Here is a 12,501-nt window from a genome sequence, read left to right as displayed (position 1 = left end):
GTGCCCTGGGTGACTGTAAGAGGAAGGTGGGGGAGGAAGAGGGTAGGTAGAAGCATACCTATTCTTCTGGCACCACTGCCAGGTTAAATGAACCACAAGTCCAGCTGAGTCACACGGTGTGGTTACGAGAAGTCATCGGCCCTCGGTACCCAACAAGAAGGAATGTGAGGAGGGCCCCTGAACGTACTATTGCACCCAGAGGCCTCCTGGGCACCAGCTCTGGGACTCACCTCTTCCTCCAGCAGTGACGACAGGCTGAATCATTGTCAGCTTTAGCAAGAACCCTGAGCTAATATTGCATTAGAAATACAGGCTAATACAGAAAGCAATAAGGAAACATTCAGGACAGTGGGTACACCATGCCCACCTCACTCCCTAAAGAATCAGGAGGCCGTGCTCCTTTATCAATCTGCGTATTTGTTTTTTGAGGTGATAAAGTTGAATCACATTTTGGAAACACAACTCACTTAATCAGACAGGAAGGGCCTGGGTGGGGCTCCCTCTGGAATGTTTCCAGCGAGGTTCCAACAGGCTGAGAGGTCTGGTCTTGAAATCTGGGGAGACCTGTGTCCAAGCCAGAGTTCTCTCTGACCTCACGGAGACCTTTCCATTCCACAGGAGTCTCCCTGACACACACGACTGTCCCTGCCCTTGCTAGTGCCAGGCTCACCCTTGGCATGAGACGTTCTACATTCCGGTTGCTGCTGACCACCCCTGACATCCAGGTATATTAGCGGAGCTCCTTCCCTTGGGACAAAAATAACATGTTTCAGGATGCTTGGAATCCTAGGAATGTAGTCCTCTGCAAGAGATGGCACACATCTCTTTGTTTGTTTGTTTGTGGGGTTTTTTTGCGGTACACGGGCCTCTCACTGTTGTGGTCTCTCTAGTTGCAGAGCACAGGCTCCGGACTCGCAGGCTCAGCGGCCATGGTTCACGGGCCCAGCCGCTCCACGGCATGTGGGATCTTCCCAGACCGGGGCTCGAACCCATAGTCCCCTGCGTTAGCAGGCAGATTCTCAACCACTGCGCCACCAGGGAAGCCCTCTTCTGTTACTCTTGGTCCCCTTTCAGCGAAGGTTGGCATTGCAGCTTCCTTACAGGATCCCATAACGTGTACACTCCATTTCAGGAGATAGCGAGCCTACCAAAGCAAGGTGTCAAGCTGTCCTCTGTCCTGGCATGGAGTGGAGGATAGACTCAGTGACCTAGAATAGCTGATGACCACCAGGGAGATTTTCCCCTTCAAAGTGTCATTCGCACCCTCCCCAGCATTTCTCCAGAGAATCCTTCGAGTCAATTCTTTTTTTTTTCTTTATTCGAGTATAATTGCTTTACAATGGTGTGTTAGTTTCTGCTGTATAACAAAGTGAGTCAGCTATACATATACATATATCCCCATATCTCCTCCCTCTTGCATCTCCCTCCCACTCTCCCTATCCCACCCCTCTAGGTGGTCACAAAGCACCGAGCTGATCTCCCTGTGCTATGCAGCTGCTTCCCACTAGCTATTTTATATTTGGTAGTGTATTTATGTCCATGCCACTCTCACTTCGTCCCAGCTTACCCTTCCCCCTCCCCATGTCCTCAAGTCCATTCTCTACATCTGCATCTTTATTTCTGCCCCTAGGTTCTTCAGAACCGATTCTTTTTTTTTTTTTTTTTAGATTATATATATATATGTTTTAGCATACGGTATTTGCTAACACATATATATGGAGTCAATTCTTCTTGAAAGCAAAATGCCTCCACTGAAAAGCCTAAATCTACTAGTCATTCACACCATGGTGAGAACTTACTAGCTTTCTCTTTACATCCAATATAAATGATGCCAACTGTTTTGACTGGGTGGGAGACAGATCACCAGAGACTAGAGCACTTCCCTGGGCTTGGTGGGAAGGGAGGGAAAGTGGGTGAGGGGAAAGAGAGAGGAGCCCAGAGGAGGAGAGGATGCCAATCACATCCTCCTATTTTATAACCATTCCACCGCCACTTAAATAATTTCTTATGTACACTTCATGACTTTTTATTTTTTTTCTCTCTAGCTTAACTTTAAGCCATTCAAAGATGGAAACAAGTCCTTCTCTTCATATGAAAGTACCCAGAGTATGACAAACCCTTAACAGACACTCAATAAAGTTTTACTGAAATAATGAGTGGTGGCCCAGGGCTGTCGTCAGAAACCAGTCACAGAGAAGTTTCTGTTTGTTTACGTCTCCTGGTAACAATACACTGGCTTCCCACTAAGGCCTGGGAAGTCAAAGCTTAACAGGGCCATTAAGACTCAGCTCCTTACACACAAAGAGCAATCAAATTCTTGAGGAAGAAAACTCCTTCGACGTCCATTAAACCTAAGTGGAGGCTGAGTAATAATAATAACAACAACAATAATAGCTAAAATATATTTGGTACTTATTTCGGCTCAGATACTTTCTAGCACTTTGTGTATATTAATTTACTTTATTCTCACAACAAAATATAAGGTAGCTCTATTATTATCCCTGTTTCACACGTGGGAAATGAGTCGGGTGGGCCATATCAGTACGGACTAGCATTCTGAGGATGCTCTCCTCAGCCTGGGCTAAAATCCAGCTGCTCTTCTAAGCTCACCGCATCTGCGGTTACCATTAGAGGGGAAGTAACTTACTACAGTCATTCAAGGAGTCACTGGCCCTAAAACCTAGGAGGGCAGAGTTTACATTTCACCCATGTATCCCTCGCAGCACCCAGGCAGGGTCTTGCCCATAGGAGTCTGTCAGTTGATGGATGGGAATGTTGATTGATGGACGGACTGTTGATTGACAGATGACAACCAGCCTTGTCCTGCTGCCATGTGTCAGAGTGAGTGACTTCCCCACCAGGACCCATTCCCAGGTCATTAGCTTGGTCCCCTCAAAAACACTAATAGCATTTGCTCTTTACACGGGTTTATGTGATACTCGCGTTGACTCTGTCATATGCAAATGAGAGCTTGAATATCTAATCAATTTCATTGCCTGAGTTTCTCAAAACATCCTAGAAAACACAATTACTTGGAACATCACCAGTGACTCAACCAGAAGCACAGTGATCTTCGCGGGTTCAGTGGATTTGATGCTAATGCTTTGGATGCTGTTGAGTAGAAATGATACAACCTGAGGCAGAGGGCTCTAAATCCAGTAACCGGAACTCTCCTTGGAAGAAACCATAACCTGACTCAATATTGAGAAAGTTACGCAGTCTTGAGTTTTACAGACACTTCCTTGTTCCTGACATAAAGCTGGTGGTCACATACCACGGGAAAGATGGGCCCAGGAACAAACTTCAGATGTAGATATGACATCGTAGGAGATGAAACCAAGCTCAGACAATTTCCCAGAACAAAGAGACCAGATACTTGGCAACTGCGCTGCTAATTTCTTCCCCTGCAGGCAGCCCAGCAAGATAATTCAGGTCTTGAAATTAAACCAGAGAGGAGCTGTTCTTGGATGAAGAGGCAAAAGCACTTATAAGCTTCTTTATTAGCTGCTGCTAATCAAACCTGAGGTAAGGTTTACCGGGCTTCCCTGGTGGCGCAGTGGTTGAGAGTCCGCCTGCCGATGCAGGGGACACGGGTTCGTGCCCTGGTCTGGGAAGATCCCACATGCCGCAAAGCGGCTGGGCCAGTGAGCCATGGCTGCTGAGCCTGCGCGTCTGGAGCCTGTGATCCGCAACGGGAGAGGCCACAACAGTGAGAGGCCCGCGTACCGCAAAAAAAAAAAAAAAGATTTACTATTTTACTTACCTTAAGACTTCCTCTTTTGCAATATTGGGTGACAATGCAGATGTTGGGTGATTCTGCGCAAATACCCAAGAAGGGAACAAAGTTTTCATGCCTTAATTCATACATCTGAAAATGATAATAGTAATAATAGCTTATGATAATAATGTGTCTTCTGCCCTAGGGACAATGTTGTGTGCTTTACACACTTTCAGCAATTTTTCACAAAGACCCTGTGAGATAAGAACTATGACTGCTCCCATTTTACAGATGAGGAAACTGATGCTCAAAAGATAAATTAATGTGTTACAGATCATACAACTTAGTAGTGGCAGAGCTGGGAGGTAAATCCAGGCAGTCTGTCTCCAGCACATAAACGAGAGGCATGATCAAAGTCCCCCAAAGTCACGGGGATTAACTGAGGAAGTGGACCCCATGAGCCTGACTCCCCTGCAAGGACCAGCTTCGAGAGAGACAGATACAGACACAAAGAATGAAGAGGCAGAATTAAGGCCAGGAAGAATTAAAGGCAAAAACAGGCTAGGAGAGCTCCCAGGATGCAGGTGCCTGGGTCAGCCATAAGCGTCTGAGGTCTAAAGTCTGGGCTCTTGGCGGGTGGGGGTCATGGGCCAAGTTAAGGGAAGCAGCTTCCCACCATTGTCCTTTGGGGTGAAGGCCACCCACAACCCAGGTGGGAACAGGGAGCTGGCAGAGGCAAGGCAGAGGGCAGCAAGGCTTTGCCTCCTCCCAGGGCTGGGGGCCTCACCAGCCGGATTTCCTGCAGCACAGACGGCTTCCTGACCCGGGCTCGCGCTTGGGTCACCAGCATCACAGATGGCCACATGGTTTCCCTGGATCCGGAGACAAAGCGGAATGTTCTTTTTTTTTTTTTTCATCTTTATTGGAGTATAATTGCTTTACAATGGTGTGTTAGTTTCTGCTTTACAACAAAGTGAATCGGTTATACATATACATATGTTCCCATATCTCTTCCCTCTTGCGTCTCCCTCCCTCCCACCCTCACTATCCCACCCCTCCAGGTGGTCACAAAGCACCGAGCTGATCTCCCAAAGCGGAATGTTCTTAACCCAGGCTGATTCAGAAAAAGCTACACTCAGAAAGAGCTAGGAAGGGGGGCAGGAAGACTGGCAAGAAACCCACCTACAGAAGGGATCATCGAGCTCCTCCCTGCTCAGATCAGCCCTCGGGTAGCCCCGTGCTGTGTCCAGGAGCCGAGCTAGCTGCTCAACACAGCAGACCTTATTTAACAGGCAGCACAGCCCTGCAAGGCGGGGTGGGGGGGGCGGGGGGTGATTAGCCCATTTCCAGATGGGATCCCTGAGGTTAGGGAACTAGTTCAAGGTCACACATCTGTAGGTAGTACAGCCAGAATTTGAACATCTGCATACAGCCACTCTGCCCTCAGAATTACCCGGTAAAGCCCTACTGGGGCATAAAATAGCTCTCTGCCCTGCTGGTTCTCAACAAAGGAGCTTAAGTCCCCAGAAATCATCACACTAGATGAGTTACTGCTGTTCCCTCTCGACACAGGTGTGCCTCTCTGGGATGGCTGCGAAACAGGACACGATTCAGGTGCTCTCAGTAGGATGACCAAGTACTGATGAGACTATGCCTTTTATAGATGAGGAAAATTAGCACCAAGGTTAATAGCAGTTAGTAAATGAGAGTCAGGACTCAAACCCTGATTTCTCTCACCCGAAGTGTGAGTGCTGAACTGCTACCCGCACCACTCTCGTGTCTGTGCCAACATCACAATGTCGTGGTTAAGACTCTGGGGTCAGGCTGCCCAAATTCAAGTGCTGGCTTTGGCCCTTAACTAGATGTGTGACCTGATGACACAGTCATTTTCCTCAATGAGCATCTAAGGAGGTGAACTCTCTGTGTAACACTCCCAGTGCCTCCCCAGCACCTAGAGAATATATTTTAAACAGAGGAGCCCTGTTTTTCTAGAAGAGTCTTACTCGGAAGCCTAATGTAGAAAACAGTAGCTCAAAGCAGAGCTGCTGTAGTTGAAGAGAAGAGGCTCAGAATTCCTCCCCACCACCTCTACCGCATTCCATCATTCACCCAAGGCCAGACCAGTGAGCACCAGAATCCCCTGGGACACTTGAAAAATAATTTACAAACGAACCCCAGTCTCCTGGTCATAGCATGTTGAAGCCTCCTTGACTTGGTACCTGCCAAGTCACCTTTTTTTCTTGAAAGTCGTAATTCACTTATTCAGTGAATAGTATATGCAAAGATACCAATAAAAGGAAACATACTATAAACTACAATTTTGAAAATAAAGCCAATATAACGGGAACAAAATACACGTAACGTGAGAAGAATGTTTGATTGTTGACCCATCATGCTTTCCTTACTTTTATAATGAACCTAAATGTCTTTAGAACAAACCTGTATACCTTGGTCTAACTTGAGTGCTTTCTAACAAGCAACAACATTCTAGAACACTTTTCTTTCGCTTTGAGATATTTAAGATTCACACATTTGTTCAAAAACATAAATTCTGATTCAGTGGTTGATCTGCATATCTTGTTATTCTCTGGATATCATGAGTAACGTGGATTCCTGAACAAGCACTATATGAAATTCTAAAATTCTTGATCTTTGACGTAAAATTTATTTCAGTTGTGGGTTGTTTTTTTTTTTTTTTTTTTTTTTTTTTTGCGTTACGGGGGCCTCTCACTGTTGTGGCCTCTCCCACTGCGGAGCACAGGCTCTGGACGCGCAGGCTCAGCGGCCATGGCTCACAGGCCCAGCCGCTCCGCGGCATGTGGGATCTTCCCGGACCGGGGCACGAACCCGTGTCCCCTGCATCAGCAGGCGGACTCTCAACCACTGCGCCACCAGGGAAGCCCCAGTTGTGGGTTTTTAATCACTTGAGATGAAAGCAAAATTCACCCCCTCCCTCCACCCCCCCTCCCAGGAACAAAGAGCTCTTATTAAAGTATAGAAACTTGAGTCTATCTTTCTACTCTAAAGAACAATTCTCACTAACCTTTCTGGGAAGGCAGTGAGTATTCCAGAATAATCAATATATGCTTGCAAAGATTATATCAACAACAAAAGCAAAACAAAAAAGGAAAGAAAGAAAAGAGACTTCAAGCTTAAGATATGCATAAAAATAGTCATGGCTATATTTTCTGGAATTATGTAACTGTTATATACTTATCAAATAATGTCATTTTTATTAAATGTGTGCCCAGCTTCACAGCCCTGAGAAGCCCTCAGCACACCCTGCGTTACTTCTCTCCTGGTCACCACTAGCGAACCCACTCTCCCCAGATGGCACCTCTTCTCTGAAGCCTTCATGATGCTGTGACATTCAATCCCTCTACCTGCGGGGTTTCTGCCTCAGCTTGTAGACACCTCCCAGAGCACTTACTTCCGTCAGAAGGCATCCATCCGTGGCGTGCCTTGCACTCTGCTTGGCCTGCAGTAGACAGGCAACACGTGTGTGTTGAGCAAATGAATTATATTGTCTTAGTTATCAGTAGTTTAAAGGAGTTAATGCGGTTTTGAAAATAACTAAGTGCTCCCCAGGAGACAGCGTTAATATTTGAACAGGATGTATGGGTTCTTCTACCCACCAGGGACCAGGGCTGAAGGGAACTTCAGAAGCCATCTGATCATTTTTAAGTATTCAGAAACTGAGGCTGGGAAATTATGTTCCCAGCCAAAAAGTGGTAGTTCCAGAACCGGAACTCAGGGCCTAAGACTCTCCATTAAGAGCTCACTTTATAAATGAGTCAGCCTCCGCCCCCACAAGCTCCTAGATCAGGTCCCTTCCACGCATCACCAGCAGTGAGCAGGAAGGTGGATGTCTGGGCCAGGCGTGGCCTCACCTTGTTCTGGGACAGAATGGTGATGTCATCATAATTGATTTGCCACCAAAGACCTTTATTTTGCCTCTGCAGTTTTTCCCTCTGTGTCCTTAAAATCAGACCTATGATGACAGCTCCCAGGTTGGTAATCAGGAGGGTTACGGTGAAAATCACAGCAGTCACACCTGGCGGGCATATCGTTACTCAGGCCCACCTAAGAGCACAAGTGAGCACATCCCGGCCCTGCCAAACAGATGGCTCAAAAGCCGCCCCGGCACGGGTCCAGGTTAGGGCACAAGGCGTCCACTCAGGCCTGTCTTTTCCAGGAATCCTATTGGGCCCCAAGTGTGTGGTCTTCCCACACCCCTCTGGTTCCCACGGCAACTGCACTCACCTCCTCCTTATATAGAAACGTCCCTTGTAGAGAAAAAAAGGATGACTTCTAAGACCATCACCACCTTTCATTCAACATTTACTGTGTGCTCTCCTTACACTTGTTCTCAGTTGTGATCCACCTCATTCCAGGCCTGAGCTCCTAACCACCAGGGAACACTCCCTTGTCCAGACTCTACCTCCATAGAAATGGAATTCCTGAGACTCAGATCTCAGGAGCCAGGTTTCCCCAGGGCAGAGGTTCTCAACAGGGGAGGCCATGACGTTGCCTCTCCAGGGGATATCTGGCAATGTCTGGAGACGTTTGGGGCTGTTAGAGCTAAAGGGTGCTGCTGGCATCTAGTGGGTGGGGTGGAGGCTAGGGACGATGCTAGGCCTGCTACAAGGCACAGGACAGCCCCTTACACAGAAAGATGATCTCGTCCTAAACATCGATGCTGTTGCCACTGCTGAGAAGCCCTGTTGTAGAGTCCTTTCCTGCTGCCTTCTCCAGGTGGCCACACTGATCTGCAAAAGCAGGCTCAGTTTCACAGAGCTCATTGGCAAATCCACAGCCACGTCTGTCTTCGGGAAGGGAACCGTGGAGAAATTCCCCGTGGGTCTTAAAAAAAAAGAAGACAATGAAAGGTCAGTGCCAACTTGATTTATTCAACTCGTCTCTACCTCAGGCATAGCAGGGGCAACTGAAACACACATGCCATTTGCAAAAAACAGGCCTTGGTCTCTTCATTCAAACAGCTGCTGACCCATCCGGTTTTCCCACCTCACCAAGATTCTTCAAACCTAGCCTACAGGTAATATAATTCATGAGAGAGCAATATCTTTTTGCTCGGTAGAACAACTGACTCGATCTTTTGTTTTAAACCATGTCACTTCTGATTTAAAAGATGAAGTGTCGCTTCTCCAACGTTACTGTAGTTTTCTCCCGTGTTTGATACAGACAAATCTTGTTATACAGCATCTTGACACTTTACGGACCAAAATGTCACCCCTGCCTGGAGAATGCCTGTTCCTACAATACAGAGAATTAGCTGGCCATGGTTGTTTTGTTTCTTGGGCCAACCCATTCGGGGACATTAAAATTCCATAAGAGTAGGGGAGAGAAAAGTGTCAAGTCAAATCTGAATTGTGGGTGATGGCGGGGGGGGCAAGTAGAAATTGAATTAAGTTTTATGTTCTCATGTAGTTGCTCATTGGTTTATAGCTGAGAGAACAGAAACAGAGATTTTTTTTTTCCCAAGGGATTTCTGGATACTGTGAGCCCAGGACAGCATCCAGGTCCTGGTGTCCCCCTGGCTGTCTGCATGAGTTGGTTTCACTGACTGTGAACCTGACCCTGTAGGAGGCGCTGTGCTCCATCATCGCCCAGGGCCAGGGCCTCTCCCTGAGACACTGGGGCTGTGGGACCTGCCCAGCTGGAGCATATGAGGAGGCCCAGGCCCACATGGAGGTGCAGGTAGGGATGCCGTGTTATAAGTGGAACCTGAAGTGGCTGAGCCACACCCACAGTCAAGGGCAAGACCACGTCGAAGGCCCAAAGTCGATCTTTATGAGTTCAGAGAGCAGCAGACAACTTGATTATAGGAGCTGGATCCCCAGCTGGCCTCCTAGCAGAACGACCGGCCCTTCCTCTCCTCCCAGGCCTCTTCCTGTAGCATGAGCTAAGCTAGGGAAAGGCCCTGCCATACCTGATGACTTCCTGATAGCTGTCATAATGAAGAAAAGGAAGAAAGAGGGACCCATCTGAGGATTTCTGTAGGGCATAGACCCAATAATCCATGCATCTTTCTCCCCGGGAGTCCACAAACACGGGGCTAGTAATTCCTGGAAAGAGAGGCACTTGCACACAGTAAAGGGAACATAGAGGAGCTTGGAGCTCAAAATGCCAGCCTGCCGAGTCATATCAGAGGAATGCCCTCCCCAGCAGTTGCTGAAAGCCACCCAGGAGTCTTTTGCTCTTTCGGGGAATCTAAGAGGCAGTCAAGAAGGAGAGTGGGAAAAAAAGAAGATAGTTCAGAGGTGGTACCCTGGTGGGGCTCAAGGGCCACTTGGTTCTGTTAGGCCTACGCTGGGGAGGACCATCCAGCATTAAAAAAAAAAAGTTAAGCAGTTTCCAACTAATTTCACATAAAACCCAAGATCTATGCTTCCCAAACAATCAGATATGACCAATGGAGGCCGAATGACATGGCAGCGGTTGGCTGGGGCTGGGGACACTGCCTCCTCCCAGCCGCTACCATCCTACGCCCCCCACGTTCTCCACGCTGCCAGACCCTGGGACACGAGTTTGCAAGCTTTGTTCTCAGCATGGCCCTTCCTTCCCAGTTTTGGTTCGTGCTCAGGCATTGTGCTCAGACCTGGCCCAGGTGCATTCCTTGTTCTTGCTTAGGATGTGCCCTGCCCCCCACACAAAGGACACATCAGAGATCCCAGAGGAGTAAAGTACAGCAGTCCCACACCCCAAACTAGGACCCAAGGTCTGATCTAGGACTTATGATTTGTTCCCACTGGGGACAGGACAAAACATTAACATTCATAAGCTTCTGCTATGTGCCCAGCACTGAGGGCGGTAGTGATTTCACACATCTAGTCCCGGTTGACCCCACAGAGGAGGCACCATCATCCACTCCTAATAAGCAAGCAGGGCTTGGAGGCACAGACCCCTTGGAGTTTCCAGAGCCAGGAAGACACAGGTCTGTTGGGCCCCAAGTGCGTGGTCTTCCCACAGCCCTCGCTGCCTTGCTGTGCCCACTTGCTGGCATCCTGAATGTGGGGCTTGAGCACAGCTCCCTCCCAAGGTCTGCACAGGGAAAGGGCTGCAGCAAATGCAACAACCAGGGTTGAACCAGGAAATAAATTGATCTGACAGAGGGGATTAAACTGAGAGCAGGAAGACAGACTCCTCCCACTTCATCCCCTTTTTTAAAGCAAATGCTTCAGGGTCAGGAAGAAAAGAAGAAAGGGAATCAAGTTAATATTTCCACTTGGAAAAGGTGTGGATGGGGTCATTGTAAACTGAATCTAGGAATGCCCCAAAGAGCAGGACTTGGCTGTCCTTTTGAAAATTTAGGATGAAGTTTAAGTCTTAATTTATTAAGGGAATGATAAGCCAAAGGAAAGATAACTAGTTGCCATTTAATGAGCACATACTACGTGCCAAGCACTTCATATATTGGATTAGCCAAACATTCATTTGCTTTTTTCCGTAAGATGACTCTAGTAGCACTTAGTTGTCTTTAACTTCATTCGAAACAATTTTGTTAGATTGTATGTGACAGCTGTCATATCAGTGTTCATTTAGAAAAAGACATCAAAATTGGTGAATTTTTGTGTAGCCATTTGCATATTGAAGATGGAAAAAAAAGCAACATTTTTGGCATATTATGTTTTATTATTTCAAGAAAGATAAAAACGCAACTGAAACTTAAAAAAAAAGATTTGTGCAGTGTATGGAGAAGGAGCTGTGACTGATCGAACGTGTCAAGAGTGGTTTGTAAAGTTTTGTGCTGGAGGGACTTCCCTGGTGGTGCAGTGGTTAAGAATCCACCTGCCAATGCAGGGGACATGGATTCCATCCCTGGTCCGGGAAGATCCCACATGCTGTGGAGCAACTAAGTCCACGCGCCACAACTACTGAGCCTGCGCTCTAGAGCCTGTGAGCCAAAACTACTGAGCCCATGAGCCACAACTACTGAAGCCCGCACGCCTAGAGCCCATGCTCCGCAACAAGAGAAGCCACCGCAATGAGAAGCCCGCGCACCGAAACAAAGAGTAGCCCCTGCTTTCCGCAACTAGAGAAAGCCTGCGTGCAGCAACGAAGACCCAACACAGTCCAAAATAAATAAATAAATACATATATTTAAAAAAAAATAAGTTTCGTGCTGGAGCTTTCTCTCTGGACGATGGTCCACGGTCGGGTAGACCAGCTGAAGTTGATAGAGATCAAATCGAGACGTTAAGTCAATGTTATACCACGCGGGAAAGAGCCAACATACTCAGAATATCCCAATCAAGCATTGAAAATCATTTGCACCAGCTTGGTTATGTTCATCACTTTGATGTTTGGGTTCCACATAAGTTAAGAGAAAAAAACTTGTTGACCTTATTTCTGCATGCAATTCTCTACTTAAACGTAAAGAAAATGTTCGGTTTTTAAAACAAATTGTGATGGGCGATGAAAAGTGGATACTGTACAGTAATGTGGAACGGAAGAGATCGTGGGGCAAGTGAAATAAACCACCACCAATCACACCAAAGGCCGGTCTTCATCCAAAGAAGGTGATGTTGTGTGTATGGTGGGATTGGAAGGGAGTCCATTATTATGAGCTCCTTCTGGAAAACCAAACGATTAATTCCAACAAGTACCACTCCCAATTAGACCAGCTGAAAGCGGCACTCGACGAAAAGTGTCCAGAATTAGTCAACAGAAAACACATAATCTTCCATCAAGATAACACAAGACCACTTCTTTATTTGATAACCAGGCAAAAACTGTTACAGCTTGCCTGGGAAGTTCTGATT

General features: G+C 47.1%; 1 protein-coding gene across 1 annotated transcript in view; it reads right to left on the bottom strand.

Annotated features, from left to right (window-relative positions):
• Positions 1-12,501, bottom strand: part of LOC137209494 (guanylate cyclase 2G-like) — a 55,019-nt gene that overhangs the window by 21,192 nt on the left and 21,326 nt on the right. The window contains 9 exon segments of the mRNA XM_067711177.1: positions 2,944-3,015; positions 3,764-3,868; positions 4,506-4,556; positions 4,558-4,590; positions 5,172-5,309; positions 7,609-7,772; positions 8,160-8,274; positions 8,386-8,581; positions 9,669-9,804. Of these exon segments, the coding sequence (XP_067567278.1) occupies positions 2,944-3,015; positions 3,764-3,868; positions 4,506-4,556; positions 4,558-4,590; positions 5,172-5,309; positions 7,609-7,772; positions 8,160-8,274; positions 8,386-8,581; positions 9,669-9,804 (1,010 nt within the window).

This window comes from Pseudorca crassidens, chromosome 16 (assembly GCF_039906515.1).
Source record: "Pseudorca crassidens isolate mPseCra1 chromosome 16, mPseCra1.hap1, whole genome shotgun sequence".
NCBI classification, from domain to species: Eukaryota; Metazoa; Chordata; class Mammalia; order Artiodactyla; family Delphinidae; genus Pseudorca; species Pseudorca crassidens.
This window is presented reverse-complemented; position numbering and strand designations above follow the sequence as displayed.